At 36.7% G+C, this 22,087-nt stretch overlaps 1 protein-coding gene across 14 annotated transcripts in view; it reads right to left on the reverse strand.

Annotated features, from left to right (window-relative positions):
* TCF12 (transcription factor 12) overlaps positions 1 to 22,087 on the reverse strand; it is a 175,686-nt gene that overhangs the window by 12,674 nt on the left and 140,925 nt on the right. For 8 of the 14 annotated variants that reach the window (XM_049813453.1, XM_049813448.1, XM_049813451.1 and 5 more), the window contains 8 exons: positions 18,709 to 18,814; positions 17,441 to 17,580; positions 16,977 to 17,121; positions 15,397 to 15,461; positions 11,148 to 11,226; positions 6,381 to 6,454; positions 5,389 to 5,460; positions 4,465 to 4,671 (listed from right to left, as the gene is read on the reverse strand). In XM_049813453.1, coding sequence (XP_049669410.1) covers positions 4,465 to 4,671; positions 5,389 to 5,460; positions 6,381 to 6,454; positions 11,148 to 11,226; positions 15,397 to 15,461; positions 16,977 to 17,121; positions 17,441 to 17,580; positions 18,709 to 18,814 — 888 coding nt within the window. The remainder of the gene's footprint in view (positions 1 to 4,464; positions 4,672 to 5,388; positions 5,461 to 6,380; positions 6,455 to 11,147; positions 11,227 to 15,396; positions 15,462 to 16,976; positions 17,122 to 17,440; positions 17,581 to 18,708; positions 18,815 to 22,087) is intronic. The other 6 variants (XM_049813456.1, XM_049813455.1, XM_049813462.1 and 3 more) reach the window with 3 other exon arrangements.

The raw sequence follows: 22,087 nt of genomic DNA on the forward strand, positions 1-22,087 counted from the left end.
GCCGCCCGGCCCGGGCGGGGGTAGGAGCCGGCAGCCGCGGTCTGGACTATTTCAGCATAATGACGTTCGCAGAACTCCCTTTGTAACCCGATTCCTCCCACAAGTGTTTCTCTCGTTTCCCGGCCAATTCCGCTTCCCCGCTGCCCGCCCCCACCCCCCCGGCCCGGGGCACCCGCCGCGGCGGCCGGGCGCGCCAGCTGCGCGGGGCGGGGCGGGGCGCGCTGCCCGTATTAGCATACAGCTGGGCACCCCCAAGGCCCCGCCCCCCCCCCCCGCCGCTTGGCCTCTCCCCCGGGACGGCTCTCGGGGTGCGCCTGGTGAAAACCCGGCCCGTTCCAATGCCGGGGTGCCGCCAATAACGACCCGCAGGGTCTAACTGTACCAGCAAACACGCCTGGCGTGGATTCGTTCTCTCGTGGGCTCATTTAGCCTTGTTCCGATGGTCCCTCTTAGGTAAACCCTAAACACTCCTCAGGCATACAAAATGGAAGACAAGTGGAAAGCCTGGAGTCTATCACACACAGCATAGAACTAAGGTTTTCAGTTGCACAGGCAAAATATTTCAGAAAAATCCAAGAAGCAATCAGCACAGACACCGCGTTTTTTTAAAAACATACTTAAATTGCTCACCTTTGTGTATTTTTCTCTACATAATGACAACCTAACACGTACTTAGGATTCTCAACAAATCAAACAAGTTACAGCTCAGTAGAATCACAGTTTGAGAAAGACTTTGTATGTAAGACCGTAAGTTGTTGTAATTCAACCAGGTGAACTGTATTTATTTTTACACATTTCAAGAAAGACTTGCACACAGGACAACCTGCAGCCACACACAGACTTGCAACTTTAAAAAAAAAAAAGTGCAGAACTTATTCAGTTAAGTTGATTTAAGTGGTAACATTTGGGATCTGAAACCAGAAAGCCAGTGAAGTATTTTTGACAACTGAATAAAAACTAGACAAATCATGGCAACTGATGACACACTGCTGCATGTAGGAGAACCGAGAGTGACACATGGGGAAAGGACAACCTTTGTCCTGTTAACATTGGTTCTGCGTCTCACGCTTCAAGTTGATTATTAATTTTGAACTCTTAGCAACAAAACCTTTTGAAAACTGGAAAGAAAAAAAACTATCAGTCTTTGTTCGTTATGTGCTATAGGACTTATCTAAGCATATTTAAAAATACATGCACTTTTCAAGCCATACTAGCTGGTCAGTTTGGCCATGGTCATTAACTAACTCATCTTAACTAAGGTAAGCATAATTCAGACAACGAAAAGAGCTTTGGAATCAAGATTTTTACACTTCAGGCAGCTCTAAGTTGTTCAGTGGGAACAATCTCTGCAAGAGAAATGCTAATACTGGAAGGGCTTTGAGCAAGAGCAGAGGTTGGTGTTGGCAAAGCAGCCTGAACTGTCCCTTTCATGCTTTCATACTTAGAGCAGACACAGGGTAGAAAAAGGGACATCACCGATTTTCTTAGATTTCTGTTATACCTGGAAAAAACCCTGTGACTTAAGGATTGAGTTTCATCCTTAACTGAGTTTCCAGGCCTTTTATTTATTTATTTTTAATCAATTCAGGCTGTTCTTTTTCCATTGTATTACAATGACAAATAAAAAGCAGCTTGAATAAGAACAAAAAGAGTATTACTTCTTAACTTTTCAATAATACATGAAATAAAATACAAATCAACTTCAAAGGCCACTTAGCAAATATTTGATGAGTTTGAGATATTAAAAATCTATTTGAATAAGTCTAATAGCCAACCCAGTTAAAAAGAACACAAGACCATTCAGAGTGAGCAGGAAATGAAGTCAACTAGAGTTTTAAAATAAATCTGGCTCAAAAATTAAGCAAATGTTAAAATAAACCCATGTCTGGTTACACTAATTACATAAAAAGGAGTTAAATTACTCATTTCCTAGCTCCTTCTGCCAAGATCATCTTCTTCAAGGGAAATGAAATTTAATTTTTTTTCTATTTTTTTTCCTAAAGAACAAAAATGTTTTGTATAAAGACGACCCACCCCCCCCTCCCGACAAGGAAGTTTCCTTTAGTGCTGAATCCCAATGACTATTTCTTTATCAAAAAAACCTTCTGACCATGTCAAAACAAAATAGGGAAACACCCTTACCAATGCTGACATTTCTCACTACGTTAGCCAATACTCATTATTTTCTTAAAATTTCCTGGAGGTCCTCTAAAGTAAAGCAGCATTTAACACCTGAATGAGGTCTAGACCTTATAGTTCAGGTTGTGTGTCAAATTCTCTGCTCTCCTACATTTACTATTTTGGGAAAAACAAATAGTAAATAAGTATAGTTTGAAATTGATAGATACTGAATACTGTAAGAATTACACTTCATACTTGGGGGGCATTACTGAAATGCAGTCATCACTAATAAACCACTCAGTTTCCACTACAGCCAGCTCTTCACTGTATGTATTTAAGGACTCCATCCTAAGTCATGCTGAGTTCCTGCAATTGCAAACGATGTCAAAGGGCACTCTTTGGGGACTGGGCAAGGCCATGACAGGATGCCTTCTGTTGGAGCCAATTATTCTGATGTAACAAAATTAAGGTTAAGCCAAGAAATTCTTTAGCTGACTCGCTTTTCAAGCCAAAACTGATCTGCAAGCTTGTTTCACCCAGTGAGGATGAAATATAAAAGCAAATCTTTTTTTTTTTTTCATTTTCCTAATCGAAGTTTATTTCTAACAGACAGCAAGCATCCTTCAATCAAAACTACAGATCAATCAACTATAGACTCGATGATACATCAAGTCTATATTACATTTAAGTTACACAACTACATCAAACTACAACAGACTGAGGAATCTTTATTCCATTTTGGAGAGTAATTTTCCACTGTCACCTATTTTAATCAAAACTAAGTTGATAAAGTATTAATCACATCTTAGTTTAAAAGAAACAGATTTTTATACACATTTTGGGACTATCTGTACTTGACTATATCTGGCTTAACAGTATCAGAAGGTTCTACAAGTCAGAGAACAAGTTTGTAACTGCAGTTTCACTTGCTTTACCCCACATCATTAAGACTTAGTGAAAAAAATTTTCTTTTATATGACAAAATGTCAGTCTACCCCAGAACACTGTAGAACTTTCCCCTTAACAACATTCTTTAAATATTAAATATGAAGCAGTATTAAGAAAAAATTCTGGAGAATTTTAGCATCACTTCCTTAATTACTAAAAGTAACTGTGAACTGGTATAGAAACCTAAAGCTGGATATGCATTTGGAAAGTACCCCCCTCTCCAAAAGCCCCCAAACACACGCAACTTACAGAAAGTAATCAGTTCTTTTTGATGTTTACTGCAGTGATTCTGAAATTAATATAAATGGATGTGTGACGTGCGAATGGGAGAGCCTGGAACTAATTCTTTTTATAGAATAAAAACCCTTCAGCAATTGGGGTACCTAATTATTTTGATGATAGGTGAAATTTTGCCTTGATCACACAGTACCCAGCTGTGAATCTGTTTTATAACAGAAAATTTCACAGCATGTAACTGGTCTTTAAAATTACGCTGTAAACATGCAAACACATGGCACCACTAAAATAAGCATGCTTTAAAAAGCTCTTTTTCCTTTAAGCATTTTTGAGAAGGGAGGAATGAAAAGGAAGAGAAAGGGAAGTAAGCAATGCTACAAATAGATTTCGTTTGCTGTATAATGCTTTTAACATATTTCCGATCTATGAAAAGCTCGACTATATTTTTTCAGAACAGTTCACATTTTTAAAGAAACTAAAAGAGATGGATTGAATTATTTCACTTTTCTTGGGGATTAATCTAAAAGTTGTTGCCTCTTCATTGTTACTTACACTACAGCTGTGCTTAAACTCCTTTTCATTTAGAAAAAGAAGTTTAAATTTTGAGCCTGCGCACACTATGGTTCCACATTCCAACAGCTTCCTCCCAGTCTTCTGCCAGCATCTGCTATTGAAGACTAGTTCCAATTTACAATAAACAGCTTTTCCAGACCAGAACACTTGAAATTCAGTCCTTCTTGACTGCTTTTCCCATTCAATCTCCCTATTCACTATTTCAAGGAGAAAACTGTTCTGCCAATTATTACACATCTGGAAAAAATGCATGTATAAGCTGAAATGCTCTCAGCAGAAAGTTTCAGCTTTCTGCATATGGTCACAGCAGGATTTTATGGGCCACTGACCGGGCCAAAGTCTAAGTTTTCCCATCATTCTCCTCCCCCTCATTTCTGCCCACTCCCAATCCAACCCTCTACTTGGAAACCCAGAGCAGGTGCAAGCTGTCTGCCATCTTTTCCTCCACAAGAATCCACAGAAGTTTCTTCCTGATAAATATTAGTCTTACAGTCCAGTTTTAACTCAATAGGCTCTATGATAATTTAAATACAGCAGCTGTAATTGCTTTGCAGAAGTATATAAATCTTTAAAAAATACCATTACCATTGATGCTTGTCTGTTGCTTGTTACAAGGCTAGATGCTCCGTAATTTGAGTTCAGGCTTCCAATTGGCCCATTGTGGGATGGTCCCAGTAAACTATGGATATCTCCATGGCCACCTGATAGGCTTGTTGAAGGCCCCACAGCATGATTTCGTAGCACATGAATGGCATCATCAAGTCTGTCCAAGCGATCCTCCATTCGAGACTGCTGTTGGGAATTAAGAGGGACAGTAACGGCCATTACTGAATAAATCTGTGGACTCATTATGCCAAAACAGTTTCTACCTCCGAGGTATTAAAGATAGAAGATGAAATGTGGTATCAAAAGACTTTGAAAGCACCTTACCAGCACTACAAACAGGAAAAAGCAAAGATATCTCGAGATAATTGCTTGAGATAGCATTCGTTCCACAAATAGGTGGCAGCATTTAAAGTGAAGCTTATTATAAGGTTAATGTTACTCAGCTTCTATTACATGGCATGAAAAAGAAAAAAGGAAGTGCTACAAAATAAGCTATCTAATACAGGATGAGAAAGAATGATTATAAAATCAGCCTCACCACATTGGTAACAATTAAGAGAGGCAGTAGCTTTTTGAGCACCTGCATTACAAAAAAAAAACTGGACAAAACTTTAAGTTAGCATTTTCTAAAATGGGTCTTTGAACAGATGAGATATTTCAGAAATAAAAGCAAGTTCTGTATGTTACTGCAGAAAAGTCTGTCTTAAAATTACTTTCATTTTTAAAAAAGACCAAAAAAACCCCAAAGCAAAACCAATTCTGACATTGCAGCTCTCTAGAAACTGACTTAGCAGAATGCTGGAGTAAAAAGATGGGTCATATGCTAATTTAAGTTTTTAATGGGGAATCTGAAGGAAGCATTAATTGAAACAGAAAAAGGCACCATCTAAAGTGAAATAGTACCTCACAGACATCCTTTAAGAAGGACATTGCATCTTGCAAATGCTCGTGAAGTTGCTGTTCAACTCGATTTTTCTGGCAAAGTCAAGACAGAACAGGAAGCAAAGCACAGGTTAAGATTAATTCAAAAAAAGAGGTGAGGAAACAGCTGATGTGCTTGTCAGCAATAAATTGTTAGTCAAGTTAATGCAACAGAGATCCGATTATATTAAGATAAGAAAAGGCTAATATTTAACACTGCAGTTATGTTAGGATTCTAAGATGTACGTATTGATTATATTTAATTGCAAAAATATTGAAGAAAAGAAAACTGATTTAGCTTATATTTATTCTTGTTAGCCAGAAAAAAAGAAATTACATCTGGGGAAACTAGAAATATTAACAAGTAATCAAAACATTCCCTCAAATTTTTCCCCTTTCCTTCCCGATGCTGGATCAGAAATTTAAGAATGAAGCTAGTAAATCCTCTGCTGAATCTTCAAAAGAAAATTTACAATGCTGTAGATTATTTCCTGTGTGTTTTTCTGTAAAATGTTTCATTAATTACTAAATGAACATTCCCCAATAACAAACAGTAATTACAAATAAAATATATTAGTACCTTAATGACAGTGTAATGAAAACAGGCCCAAGAGACTACCATTTCAGGGAGAAAGGGGGAAGGACAAGTAAATACGAAGGCATGAAGTCTTTATCTTTTCTCCAGACTGAACTTTAGATAAGAATTAGCTATGGATTTGTGAAAAGGTACCAGAATCTCATAACAGTGCTTTAGCACCAGCTGTCCAAAGCACAGAAGCCTGATGCCCAAGGAACAGATGGTGAAAGACACACCCTGCACGTCTTATATTGTTCAACTGAACAGGCCATTTGTTAGCAAAGAATTCATTTGTAATGCTATCCTACTGTTTCTTTTAATGATATGCAGGATTTATACAAAACCAAGCCTTCAACTCTTAAGTAAAAAGTACTATGTTGCTTTCAACAATTCTTACCAAGGAGTGTAGAGAGTTTTCATAGTTTGGAGATGAGGGGGCTTGTCCTCCACTCCTAGACCACTGACTGGCACCTGTCAAAATTGTCTAGGTTAACGCACAAATTTATGCAGCATAAGTGGGAAGCAGAGACACAGTATTTCTCAACATAATTAAAATCAACATATTCTGCTTAAAGGTAAGCTAACATATGGGTATACAAAGGAGGACAGATTCCTTCATTCTGCCTTATTGAGGGATAATTTTTATATCCTAGCATCTACAGAGTTAGACACATTATTGATGACAAAGCAGTGACATCTTCAAAGTACTTCAACATAAAAAAAGTGGACTAAACACACACACACTGTATCTGAAATACCTGCCTTCTGCCAGTGTCACGATAAAAAGATTGCTGAATTCTTTCTTCTTCAGATTACATTCAATATATGTAGGCATATCTTTAATATTGTCAAAATATACAACAAAAGTATTTAAAGAAAAATAGACACTGAATTAAGGATAACTGGAAAACCATTTTTATAACACTGCTCTACTAAACAAGAAAACCTGAAACTAGATCTAAAAGCTTTCTTTATCTTGTCTAGTTCTACACTATACCATTTTAGGTTATAATGCATTCCAAGTTTAGAAGAGTAAAAATATACCCAAGTTATTTGCATTTCTTATTTCAGATATATTTAAGGTAGACTGGCAGCTAAAGAATCACTGACTGTGCAACAACTCGACAATTATATCCATGTTACCTATACACTGCAAATTCAAATACATATCCATTCTAACCTGACATAAATATACCTAATTACCATGTAAAATTTAAAAATAATTAAATGTGAAATGCAATAACTAATAAAGCAGTACTTTTAAAACAAAGCCTGAAGTAGTACAACATGTATTTTTCTCACCAACTAATAATGCATCTTTTATAAAGATACTACATGAAATTCTATGGCCATTAGAGACAGCTTCCTTTCAGCCATACAAATGTAATAATAAAGCAACTACATTAATAAATTATGGACATACAATCCAAAGCAGCTCATTAAAGGAAGAGCCTGTGGGCTTGTTCTTCCAATAACAGCCAGAGCTGTATGTCTGGAAAACTGGGAAAAGGTTTAATAACATTACAGTTCCTTTGTTCAGAAAGCTGCAAGTAGTTACCTTTTAAAGAAGGGGTTTTATTTAACAAAAAGAGTACAGCTTGCATAGCCATTAAAATACCTAAATATTTCCTTTCTAATTAGAAAAAAAAACACAAAACAAAACAAAACAAACAAACAAAAAACATCTCCAATTTCATAAAAGCCCAGAGCTGCCATAACTGTGCTGGAATTCTCTTTTAAAATGTAACGGCATCAGTGAGTAAGTTTATAATTACCAATTTTCACTTCACAGAGCTACTCTGGGTCTGGATCTGTAGTCTCCCTCTGCATGACTGTCATTGCTGAACTTGGGAATAATGCTTGGAGTCCCACTTATTTATGCAAAGCATTAATGAAACAACTTTAGAATATTTTAGCTCAGTGTAATGTTCAAATTTTTATCCAGTTAAAACTCCACGTTTAGAGACAAGACCAAAGTCAAGGCCTTAATGAGTGCTCACTACTAACAGGATTGAGTGTACTACTTCCTACAATAAAGCATCAGCTGAATATTAAGCAGAAAGGCAACCAGTTAAGAAAAGAAAGCAAACAGACTCAATGCCTGGGCATCTAGTCTGATGAGTCTCATATTTTTTTTAAATGGAAAAAGGTACTATTTCCTTAATGTAAGCCCAGAACAAAACTCTGAGTAGGACTTCTCACAAAGGAAATGAAAAGGGGGGAGGGAATACTCAACTCCTCCTCTCAAACGGAACAACCTAACTCTGCAACCTGCAGTTTTTAGTCACACCTCTAGTAATGCTAGAGCTCTTTCTGAGCGGTTGGCGTACTCTGTCTCCATGTCTGTGCAGGTTGCCAGATGGCACTGATTTCCTGCTTTCCTCATTCCACTCCCCCTCCTAGAAGTTTGTGCATGAAATCCACCAATTATGTTAAAAAGCATCCTGGCACCACAAGCCCTGCAATTAACAACTGCAGCTTTTAGTGCAACACCAACGTAGCAGCATGAAAAACCAAATAAGCCAGGCAAGTGTTAGGATTTACAGGGGTCATCGATAGTAATCACTGTAGTATTGTTCTTACTCTCAGAGTCTCCCCAACACTAATCCTCTGGCTCCCCTTTCAAACACACGCATCAGAGTCAGCAGAGGGCTGGTTTTGCATCTTCAGAACCAACCAAATCCTATGAATACCTCTGATCCTGGGACTAGGATTCTTAAAATACCAAGGCTCCCACCATTCAGATCCATATATAAACTTCACATACATATACAGAATCATTAAAACTATGAAGAAAGCTAAGCGCTGGGCACATTTATGTAAAATTAGAAATTAAATGAGGGCAGGGAAGATGAAACACACACTTTTGTCTCATAATACTTGGGTGTTTTCATCATGTTGTTCTCAAAGCTTTTACTTAAATTACTAAAAAAATTTCATTAGTCCTTGTTCAGTAATACAACAGCCAAATAGTCAAACATGAGCTTATATACTTCAGTGTGTCATGAAGTTATTATCTCTCAATGCTTTAAATGGCAAATAAAACGCTCTTACTGTAATTTACAATTAAAGGATAAGTAAATTATGATGTAGTCACATCTATAATAATAAGAATGCTAAATAAACAAAGAATTAACTGCAAAGGAGGAAAATCACAATGAAGGCTAAAATGCTCAAAAATATATTATTTCAGTATACATAAAACATTTGTTTTATCTGCAATAACTTTTTGGGTCAGGACAGAAAATGGCTACCAGGAGTATAAATAGCAATAAATATAGTAGTAATTACTTTACATTGTGCTTCACTGTGTTCTTAGTGACTCATCTGGGAATAAAGATAAAAGTCCAGATTCATAAATGAAGGTAATTAACCACTGGAGCAATTTACCAAAGGCTTGATAGATTCTGTATCACTGGAATTAAAGGGGGTGGGGTGGGAGGGTGTAATTGTAAAGCAGATGCTAAGTTCGCGCCTGAGAAGGATTTCAGTATGATTTGCTTGTATCTACTACTGTCTTAGCCATCAGAATCCAGAATAAGGAACACAAATCAAAGCGCAAATTTTGGAGAGTTTTACACTTGATACGGGTTCCAACAGACAAAGGCATCAACAGCAAAGGGAAAACCTCAATTTTAGGGACCTCAAATGTGTATTCTAAAACAAGAAATTAGCTAGCATGCTTACAAAATTAGCTGTGGTATCTAATCATGGAACTCCAACTGTGATCTTTAAAACTTTAAATACTTTGAAATGTCAGAACTTCTTCCAGCCACAAAATATTTTCAGTATTTGCTTTAATGTTAAAAAGAAAATAATAATAATTTTCTGGTCTGATCTGCCTTTTCAGTACAACAAGGATATACAAAACATTCTTTGTCGACTGTAATCACTAAATAAAAAATCCCATTAATTCCATCATTACTCAATTCAACATGGATTTTTCAGTTATAGAAAAAAAATGCTCCAAGCAGCTGCTCAGGTATGCCATGTCAGATATTCATTAATCTGTTAAGTCCACAGAAAACCAGAACAGTGTCCATTAAACATGAGTGAAGTATGAATGATGAAAGTTTACTGAGTGACATTGTGTATATAGATATGCATATTCACATACATATGTATATGACTGCATTCTGCATGCAATAACTTTACTAATTTATTCACCTGGATTACAAAAGCATTCAGCTGTGGTCATTCTGTACACCTTTCACTATAAGTTTTTTTGGGTTTTTTGTTTGTTTTTTTGGGTTTTTTTTGGTTTTTTTTATAAAAAGCAAAACACTCTTGCAAAAAAGTGACCAACAGCCAAGAGCCTGCAGTGATATATTAAATAACAGAGAATGGGAAAACAGACTGTTGTATAAACATTAAATAATTTAACAAATTGTACTATAGGAAAGAACAGGGTTAAAGTTACATCATCTTGCTTGTAATTCTAGTTCTTTGTTAAACAACAAATTTAAGTCAATGGAGCTTTCACAGTCCTCTCTATATGGAGAACAGCTGTTCAACTTTTACTAGACAGCTGAGGCCACAGTGTCTGTGAAAGCTGCACTACCCACTAATAGCTGTAGGCAGCTGCCCACAGTTCTTCTCCACACTGGAATGCTTCTTCCCACATTCACACTACAAACACACAAAACACAGGTGACAGAGGTGGCTGCAATACAGAGCATTTATTTTGAAAAATGCCAGAAGTTCTTCTCCCATAGAATGAAAGCATTCATGGAAGATATGAATGAAAAGCTATCCTGTGTAAAAACTGGATAGTCTCTACAGCTTACTATATTTTCATTAGAGGGAACACACACCTGCTGTTCATCCCTAAAAGCTGCCACAGAGTTTTAACATATAGCTTTAAAAAACGCCAACAACCAAATCACTCTTATTTCTCTCCAATGGTACAGATTTTTACAGATCTCTTCATAGCTGTGACAGTATATGCTCATTCAATGTTTTAAAAGATTATTTTAATAAGCTAATTTTCAAAGCCAGTTGCCAGGATTTAAGTGAATGTTTGTAACAAAATACTTAAGAATCTGGATTTATAAACCTGGGCATAGTACAACGGAAAAACAAAATACAGAAGTAATTATGCAAGGAAGCTACTGCTGATTTCACTGATGTTTTCAAAACAACAAACAACTGTTTGTTACTCTACCTGTAAGAGGCGAAGGTGATCCAACTGGTGTTGACGGATTCGATGGAAAACTACTGCTGGTATGATCAGGAGAATAAATCTAACAACAGACAAAAGAGATTGTATATCAATACATGTCATAATACACAGTAAAAACCATAGCTATTAGGATTCCTTTTCATGCTTTTAATTGTCACTCTTGATGCTGGGTTGATTAAAAAAACCAATTTGATCCTTCAATCACAGCTCTACTTTATTACACTCAAGGCTCTAAAAATGTCCAGAGAACTTTCATTTTCAAGCAGCTGTCAAAATAAGCACAGCCTGTATTTGATAGCAACACAAGTATAACTGATCTTCCTTCTACTTTAACAGCAGCAAAAATTACAGCCTTTTTATCACTGAAGGAGAACAATATACGTAAGAGTTAACAGTACAAAGATAATTAAACAAAACTTCAGGAAAATGCAGAATAATGACTTCCCAAACATTAGAGAGAGAAAAGATTTTAGCAGTCAACACATGTTATCTTCTAAAAATTAATCCTTCAGAAGAGAAAATACCAAGGACACATTCAGCTCTAGTTACGACTGGTACCTACTGAACAAATACCATCTGAAATTTGTTGCCCTTGCTATGTATTGCAGCACATACAATTTTTCTCTCGTATTTCTCTATCAGTTGCTCCCTTGAGATACTAAACCTCAACTTGCAACAATTCATTCCTTTCTATTAATGTAATTAAAAAGTCTTGATAAAAACTAAAGACATAATGCTTAAAGCTTTAATTAAAATTTAAGTTTTCAAGATTCTTGGAAAATTCATTTTGTGAAGGCAATTGAATAGGTTTAGAGACTGATGACAGACTTTCAGAAGATATTCTTACAGGTCATCAGTTCAAACCTGTTTTCCTTGAGCAGAGACCAGGATTTGTTAGTCATCAGATGGCAGTTAAAAAAATCTTTAATGGCAGTGTGGTTGCTGTCTCTTCACACAGACAATAAAACATTTCAGTATTTAGCTGACAATAAACTAGGACTTAGTTAAGTTGCACATTTTATTTTTTGAACTGACAAAACCAGGATCCAATAGACCACATGCTCCTTCGTGGTCTATCATACTTTTTCATTAGAAAAGACCACCAGTTTCGTAATGAAAATACCTCTTCTTTTTCATACATGCTAGAAAGCAAATATATTTAAAAGAACAAACTGCCTGAGACCATTGTAGGAAATTCATGCATTGTACATCAGCATAAAAATGAATCTTGCGTGTCAGTATGGGAACTGTATAGAGCTCCAGACAGATAAGATATAGAAAATTAAAATTATGTCAGAACAAAGGTGATGAAGTCTCCTTTGAAACTGGTCGTTTTCCAATGCTCTACCTGCTGATTTTATTTTGCTATATTTTAAGAGAGAAAACCTACATTAATACCAAAGCCACAACTAAAATACAGGGTCAGAATTCATTCTGCATGCAGTCCCTGGCCACTGTGCTGTTAAATGACCAATGATGAACAACCCTGACACCTTCTGCCAGGCTTAAACGGTAACATGACTCATTTTACTGCAACAAATGAGACTCCTCCTCCTATCAGTCATGGTCCATTCCAATCAGCGGGGTGCCAATATGCCAGGATCTAATGAAAAGGCTCTTAGACAAAAGCTGCACAATTGAGAGCCTGCAGAGCCAAACCTCGGAGCTGTTAGTCCAATTTTTTAAACACTACAGTGTACATTTCAGTCAGGCTTTGTTATGTTAATGTTATTGAGTCTAAAGCAACAAAGAAACTTAATTCATGAATTACTTTTAGAAGTCAACTTCCCTACATTTTCTTTTCTTTTGTGAGGGGACCAGTGGCTATTTAACTATCGAGACCGTACAAAGGCCTTTACCCTAGTTCTGAGGTAGGAATCAAAACATAAGTTATCACAAAGAGGTCTGATATAATCAACAAAGTTAAACAGTCCTCCTGTTTGATCTCCTCTAAATTAAAGACCAAGTGTTTTGATTTGGCATTAGGCAATGAAATAAACCAGATGTTTCTCCTGCCATATAACCCTCCATGGGCACAATCTTAAAGGGTTATTGTTTGGCAAATGTTCAGGGAAACACATTAGAAATGGCACAAATACCCAGATTTTCTTTTCTTTCTATCTATACTAGTTCATTATCCAAACTAATGCATAATCCACAGGGCTTTGGGAACTTTGTGTAAATACTTTCATGTGCAATTCTCTTTCTTGCCTACCCTGAGATTAAGACCACAATTATCCAGGCTTAAACCTAAAATAAAAGAACCTTTGCAAATGTATTATCTGGCCTTACATGTTTAATCACATACTATTCTGTAGGGTCTTTAATACCTAAACTGAAGAACAAATGTCGTATCCTCTGATGTTTCGCACATGAAAGGCCTATTGCAAGATGTACATCAACAGAATTTTAGAACTAGAAATTCCTCTCAACAGTTGCAGCAGTAGCATTTAAAATCCTAACAGAAAAGCATATAGCATCATCTTAGGAAAAAAAAAGTCAAGACACTCGCAGTATTTAAATAAAACTTTGTTCAAACAGAAAAATATTCTTTGTATACTAGCCATCAGAATTCATGTGCACTAGCTTCACCTGCAGGAAAGACCACCTCCCTCCTCTCCACAACCGTGAACGGTGCTCCTTGCCCAACAAGCACAAGTGTGCTGGGTACGCGCGTGTGCAGGGGAAGCAGATGGATGAGGCAAGGGATTTGAAGTGTGCAGACTATGGCATGCACTGATAGAGCAGATGGAATGCATCACCATCAGCTATGACAGAAATGATTTATGGAATGACCTGGCTGCTCCTGCCAAGCAACAACATGGGATGACAGAAACAAGTTTCTATGACAACCAGAGCCCACCCACCAGTTAAGATTAAACATTTCCACTTGCAATATATTTAGAGTTTTTCCTCAAAACATCAGCCTGGTTTTCTCAGCTAGTGACTTGGGAAAAAATACCTGAAAGGATGAGAAAGTAATTTAAAAAAGGAGATTGGTGGAAAACATCATAGAGTCCCGCAGGTCTAACTGGCCAGTGTGTCAAGACTTACAACAGAAATTTTGGTCAGGCTGCAGAACAGCAGACATCCTAATACATCTGCAGACTAATGAACAGACTGAAGTATGTAAGCATTGCTATTTCAGGGAGTCAAAAATTACCCCAGTTCTCTTCTGACAGGTCTCAAACAGACAAAAACAGAGTGTTAACTGCCCTCTGGACTTGTGAATTGTTATCTACTTGCTGAATCCCCAAAAGCAACAGGAACAACATTTTTCTCCTCAAAGCCAGTAGGTCAGAGTTCTCCTACCCAATATGGACATTACAGACATTATCAGATCTGGTAATCTTTTAACATATGACCCTCTGAGGGATGCAAGGGTAACAGGATCTGCACGAATATGCACATTTGCATTCACTGGTATGAGGTGAGGGATCCAGAATCCAACCCAGAAACAGTCTTTTGGGGCTGCAAAGTAGTCATTTCTATCTTTTAAATCAGACTTAGTCTCCCTATTTGCTACATACAAGAAATACAAAGTGTTCCAGCCACCACTCCTAATTCTGAAATTTCTGCTATACAGTATCAATTACTGTTTTATAAAAAGTACATCTGATTGTATTAATGCAAAAATAATTGCTCTATGTGTGCATATGCAAAGAGAGCTTATAGACTGAAGATACTTGCAATATTTTACATTATCTACATTATTCCAACAAGAGTTAAGAGTTTAAACTTTATGCATATACAGCATTTTAAAGGCTGTTCCATAAATTATAGCTATACAACACAACATTCAAAACCTCTCTGTTTTATAAGGCTACTGAGAAAACATCTTAAACCTTGAGGCAGGATCTGCTGAGAATAACGTTAAAAATATTTGTCTTTAACTAGAACACTACAGAAAAAAAAAACCCAACCCCAAACCCTAAACTTTTTATGATTATCTTTTACTTTGTCTAAGCAACTTTCTAAACTATATCTGCCCTAAATTTTTCAATCACCTAAAAAAAAAAAAGATGACAGAATGAGTCTTCTACAAATAAAAACATTTTCCACTTTGTTTTTTATAGACATTTGTCTAGTATGACATTGTATCATAGTACATTATTGTAACTTCATACATGAAAACTCCTGATTTGATATTATAAAATGAATGAACACATAAATAATGGATACAATGATCAAAATATGTCTTTCAGATCTGAATATTCTAACTGCTACTTACAGATGCCAATGCCTTTCCAAGTGCATCACCTGTCTGTGAGCTTCCAGCACCATTTCCTCTGTTTCCTGTAACGTGGAAAGCAAACCCAACACTTATTTTTAAAGCTTAAATTTATTTATTTGTATTGTTTTATTCATCACATACAGTTGAGCAACTTTTTAAACGGATATTCTGAGGAAGTTAGTGTCAACAGAATCAGTTCTCATTATACTTAAAAATTTAATTAAACAATTAGATTTAAATTTAGATGCTCTCCTCTTTAAAGTCAAACACAGTATCACCATGATAACTTAATGACCAACAAGCAAAAGCAGTTAGAGGAAAGACTGAAATTATTTTCTAGGATCACAGGCTAATTTTAATGAAATGTGAAAAGAAAATCAAAATCAGAAAATTATATTATTGCAGCTTATTTCTAAACGGTTATCACTGAAGTGCTGCACGTTTCATTAATTCTTAAAGCCAAATTCACTGAATAGTTCCTTCTATGTCTCCTTGCTCCCCCTGCTCTAATTCCCCGTGTTGTACTCTCATCTTTTAGAAAATCCCTGAAAAGCTCTTATCCACCAAGCTTTCTGTCACCCCTGCTCTTAGTTGCACGTCAGCAGCTTTGCATGCCCTTTTGCTCCACACACCATCAAGCCAAGAGGAGATCTGAAGCCCTGCCAATTGGAAACACAGAAAGACCTGAATCCTCTGAAATATCTGCTTTACTGCAGAAGACAGACCCTTTAAAAGAATCTCCTTTCTCCAATTATCAACTTCTAATGCCAAAAAAGTATATTTAATGTGAATGTAAGCCATTCACATCAGAAATCCAAATCATACAATACTCGCTGTTTCAAGTTTCCGGCAAACTTGGATTTTCCAACCTGCATTTCCCATGCAGATTCATTAACTTGGTTTTGTTTAAAGATCTGAGTGTAAAACATGTTCCCAAATCAAAGCCAATATAGTCACTAACTAAATTCCGCTTACTTAAAAAGAAGCGGAAATCATATTGAACTGACACAGGGTATCTACAAGCATTTAATTTCTACAGCTGTATCTTATGATGCACAAGTATGTGCAAGGAACAGATGATCAACCTATATTTCAAGCTTTCCACGTAAGCATGGAAGAGACTAAACCAGCCACCATACTGGCTACTTAATAATCTCTATATCAGTTAAGAGAGGAATTTACGATGCAGTTTATCAAGCTCCGCAAAGAAACAGTCCTCCTGCCTTTCTCCGGCACAGTACCCTGGTGATACAGCAGCTCTGAAAACTGCAAAACCAGAATTATGTATATTAACATGTATATATACTAAACTATGGAAGGATAATTGCCATTAAGTTAGATGGGTACAATCTCCTGAGCAAAGGCTTGGCTGTGAAAGCAAATAAACCAGTAAGTCTTAAGCTGACTGCAAAACAATTTGCCTCATCTCAGCCATACTGAGGACAGAAATGTCACAGTGGTGCAGGGTCCCTGATCTACAAGCATCCCATAAATTAAATCTTACTAATTTTGTGTGTCATGCAGCCCTAAATTTCATTTTCTTGTAAAATTAAAGAAAAGCCGGAAGAACTTTTTACCCAGAATATTATCTGATCCATTGACAGGTGGAGTGTGTGAGGCAGCTACATAAGGTGAACTGCTGGTACTGCCACGATGGAAGCTAGACATTGGAGGAAGACTGGCATTTATATCTGTAGGTGAGACTGAATGCGGGGGATAGCTCTAGAGAAGAGAAAACAGAGATAAGACATTAAGTAGCTTTAAATAAATATTGATATTTTAAGATACCAAATATACAGCACCCAGCTCTTTATTGAAGAAAGGGACTCATCCATCCTCTGAACAGACCACTATATAGCCACAGACTTCTATTGATACAACAGACATAAATAAAAGGACATAAATCTAATACAGTAAGTTTGTGATTTCTGACAACTGGGTTTTTAACTGACATACATGAGCAGCAAACAAGAATTGAATTCTTTTGAGTCAGATCTCCATATAGAATCACAAATACATTAATCTGTGCTGCATATCTTACCAAACGGTCATGTGTGTGCAGGCCGCCGTAACTGCCGGACTGGGACATGTGGGAAGAGGAGCCTCCCAGCATCCCACCATAGCCGGGCTGGCTCATGCCATTGGATGAACTCCAGAGGTCAGAAGAATTGTGGGTCCCATCTTTTTTTTAATTATTATTTTTTTAATAAAAAAAGAAAACAAGAAAAATACATTTAATGAAGAAGACCACTGAGTTCTACTTTCCTCTACAAAATTATTTTTAAAAATACAGTATTCAGCTACTCCGACTAACATCAGCAGGGAAATGGTGACCTGTTTATACTGCGTCTTCCATTTTCACGCCACCACACTGTTGCTATGTTTATAAAAAACCCGAAAAACCAACAGAGGCTTTATAGCTGAAATACAATCCAACCACAGCTGAGAAAATACCAAGTACTTCTGCTAATTACACAGACCTTCAGTAAGGCCAGATTTGTATCAAGAGGGTTGATAAAAATTCCAGACTGAAAGAAATAATAAAAAGGGGGGTGGAAGGGAGAGAAGTTTGGCTAAGCAGAGCTCATCATAAACATACAGTGCAAAACATCTATTAATCAAAATAAGCAATTTATAGTCTAAAATACCTTAGTACCATAAAAATATAAAATCATTTCACAGATTTAAGTAACTGAAATGACTACATTACATAAGCCTTACACCCATGTGTCAATGCAGTTTTCCTTCTGTAGCATAAACTGAAGTGCTCTGTAAATTCCCATACTGAAAAACTATGCTTTCAATGTGCTCCAAAACCTCATCAGACTACAGTACAAGCTAATCATGTGACGTGAGGCTGAGGAAATGAATTCTGCTCTCATTTTGTTCAACGCAACCCCCTTTTTTTTGGCATGTTGGATATAGAAGCATTTAAGAACTTAAGACTGTTAGCTGATATTGTACAGTCAAATTCCAGAACAGTCAAGAAGCCCTCACCTCATTTTTCTCTATCACTCCAGTGTGCTGCTCTGAAGCCCCTACAAATCAAGGGATGGGGGATTCTGTCCATCTGGCCTGGTGTATAATCCCCTTAAATTTCAGTCAGCAATTAATGTCATGAGAAAAACTTTAAATCAACAGACAGCTCCCTTCATCTATCTGTTTTAGAAGTATATAAAACTTAATCATAGGCTCTAACACAATATGTTACCTTTACGCTTCCTCATTCATTCAGTACAACAGTGGCTGACTGCAGATTTCTACCCAAAGGACAAGTGACATCTACCCATATAAAGTCATTTTACCCACCTTGCATAAAGAAAGTGCTAGCAAACATACTGCTTGGTGGCTTAGGAGACGGATAACTTGGAGATTCTCTGTTGAAATCATCAGAACTCGGGGATGGTGCATACACCTAAATATTGGACAGCAATAAAAGCAGGTTAGTAATATTTGGGTGTTCTGCATTAAACAAACCTGTAACAGCAGACAGACACAGATAGAAAGCACACATAAAAAAAGAACAGTGTAGCAAGCTGCAGCATTTGTTGCCCTTGTTTTATTTGCTTTTTAGCAAGTTGCCACAGTACAGAGGAAGTACAGTAGAATGATCTTAACAACACACTTTCTGGTGTGCCAACTCAGCCAGGTGGCCTGATAAAAGCTTGAATGCTGATTTTGCTTTCTAAGTGCATGACTCGCACAGACTTGTTGCTCAAGATAAAAAAAGCAAGATAAAACAACCAGGCCCCAAACAAATTTTATTTTAAAACAGCTGTATGCCTGTTCGAATATTTAATTAGCTGGCACCCCAACAATCAGAAAGAAAAAAAGAACATCCAGTGACAAATGGAATGATTTTAATGCAACTGTTTTATCATCCATTTAGAAACTTGCACGCCTTTGTATAGTCATCAAAAATATATGTAATGCAAGTCCTGAGGAATAATCTTAAAACTGCAACATCGAGCAAATTCTTTTCACACTGGTCTAGCATTAAAGAAAACCAGCATCGTTCTTTTTTCAGTGTAATGCCACACTGGAAGGACTATTCTCAAGATGCAAACAACAAATTTTCTTAAGTTAAAAATCTAAGATGCCAAATTAACATAATGATTAGAAGTCTTTCACTGCAGTAACTCTAAAAAGAAATATAAAGCATATTCAGGAATAAATCAAATCAACAAAGCCAGTATTCACAGACTCAAGGACTCTACCCATAACTTTAGTTGTTCTAAGCGATGCTATTTCTTCATACCAATATTTTGGTCACTATACTGAGTATTGCAATATGACTAGTGTATGTTAAAAGAAAAATCCTAAAAAAAAAAAAAAAAAAAAAAAAAAGGCAAATTAACAAATATGGTAGCAAAGAATATAAAAATGTAACATTGAAACCAGAGCATCTTTTTGCTACAAAGTAAAAAATGGGGTATTTTCATTTTTTAATTGTTCACCTTACCTGTAAATACATAAGGCTTAATAAATGCCTATATTAAGAATAATTTTAAAACTTTAAAGCTTACATATTGTAACTTGCAAAGTGCACTACGCCCCAAAATTCAAAAGTGAATATTTTTACCCCTTTCTATACAAATACAGGCACACGCATGTTTCTACAACGTTAACCTCTCTTGTCTTTCTAGGATGTTGTTTACCAAGCAAGAGAAGGGCCAGGAAAACCAAGCCGGCCAACAAAAAAACATAAGTTCCCTAAAAGAGAACCATTGTTCTCCCGGAGGGTGACTGTTCTGATACGGATATTCAGAAAGTGAAGTGGGCAAGTCCCGCTTCCATTTGCATACCAATACCCCTCCTCCTCACTCCCAAATGCTTTTCTAGCCTGCTGTTGTCAGACCAAATGGCTGGGCATGTGCCTGCAGACAGCACTCTTTTATATCAGAGGGACTGCTTTACCACTCCCTTAGACTCGTTTTGTATCAACAGAATTTCAATAAAATCTATCAAACTACAGTATGATGGAATCAGGACAAGGGCACAAGAAATCAAGCCAGGGCATAGCTGTCAATATGAGCCATGTAATGAAAACAGCTGCAGGTAAAAAGGCACCTGGTAGAAAGGAGTAGAGTGGAAAACTTACATAACTTTTAGTTGCATGCTTATTTTTTTTTTTAATCAACAGAAATGAAAAATTTTTAGGAAAGAAAGCATTACGGGGAGCTTTTGTTGAATATTTTACTTGCAAATTTTCAGTTTACGGAATAAATGTAAAATAGAGATGCTTACCAGAGTGACAGAATGACAATACGTTATAAGCAATATTAACAGTACATATGTATTTACTATATGGGATGAATGCATGTATATTCCATGCCTCAGACATATTGTAACAGAAATGTCACTCTGTCAAACTGTAAATACTTGCGCTCATAAGACTGCAAACATATTAGGCAAAACTGGGCTTAATTTACAAGTTCTCTGTTGTGCAGAGTAACACAGCATATGCTATAGCTGATGGATAATCTATCACTGTCACAGGACAGCAGTGGAAACAAATCTTTATGACATTTAGGACTGCCATGGAGATGTACACTGATTAAATGCAAAATCACCTACAATGACGAATTCTACTTCTTTTGAACTGTAATGTTATCAATGAGATTTGTAAACACAAGCTTCAGACCGAAATTTTAAGATTTTACATAATTGGGTGATTTATAAAAACTGATTAAACATTATCTCAAAAGGGAAATTAAACCGAAAAAACTCCTACAAATGTATCATTTACAGATACATGTGTACAAGCCATTAACATAATAAAAATGTTATAAATTATATTAACGTAAAAAGAGGCCCTTCCAAACAGCTACATGAAAGTCCTAGCACAGACACATAACTTTATATAGTTTCTGCTTATTTTGGTATCTTAACCATAGCTTGCAAAAACATAGCTGCAATGTTATGAAGCTGCACTTGTGCCAGTCTAGATTTTTCAGATCAAAGGGTTCTTGCGGCAAAACACAACTGATGTGGTCTCAAAGACTTCATTAGCTCCAGATGTGGGGAAATAGCCAGCCAATTCCACAAAAGGAGCAAGTCTCTTTTAGTTACAATCAGAACTACCCACAAATTAAAACCAGGCCTCTGATGTCATCTGATCACCTGCAGATGATCGCCAGGTTTTTTTCTGGTTAATGACCTAATCATAACTTTTATGTTGTGTTACTAGAAACAAAATTTAAAAGCAAAGGACAAGATTTACTAAGATTAACTTGAAGTCCATGAGATGCAAAATACAAAGGTTTTAAATAGAAGAGTTGATTTAAAAAAAGGGCAAAATTTTATTTTTAAGTCGGGAAGCCATGTATCAGGCAGGACAACTAGTTTGTTCATGCTGAAAGCCCTGAATGCACTAGGACTCCTATCCAGCAAAACATAGGCTCTGTGGCTGCTGGCCCACAAGAGGCTTGCATGGCTGCACCAAAGCTCCCTGGTCTGTGTCCCAGTTAAAGGGCTTTCTCTTCTGCAACAGCCGAGTAAGGCAGTTATAAGTATGACGTGGCTGCTCAAGATGGCCTCTTTTAGCTATTAAACTGATAACGGTGACATCCAGGAGGCATCAAACCAGTTTTTCCTGGCTGACATTCCCACTAAGACAAGGAATACTGTTAAAAGGTCAGCCTGTCTGCAGTCTCCTTGAAGAGGGTTGTCTCCAGCAGGCAGAAGA

The sequence above is a fragment of the Accipiter gentilis genome, chromosome 10 (genome assembly GCF_929443795.1).
Source record: "Accipiter gentilis chromosome 10, bAccGen1.1, whole genome shotgun sequence".
Lineage (NCBI taxonomy): Eukaryota > Metazoa > Chordata > Aves > Accipitriformes > Accipitridae > Astur > Astur gentilis.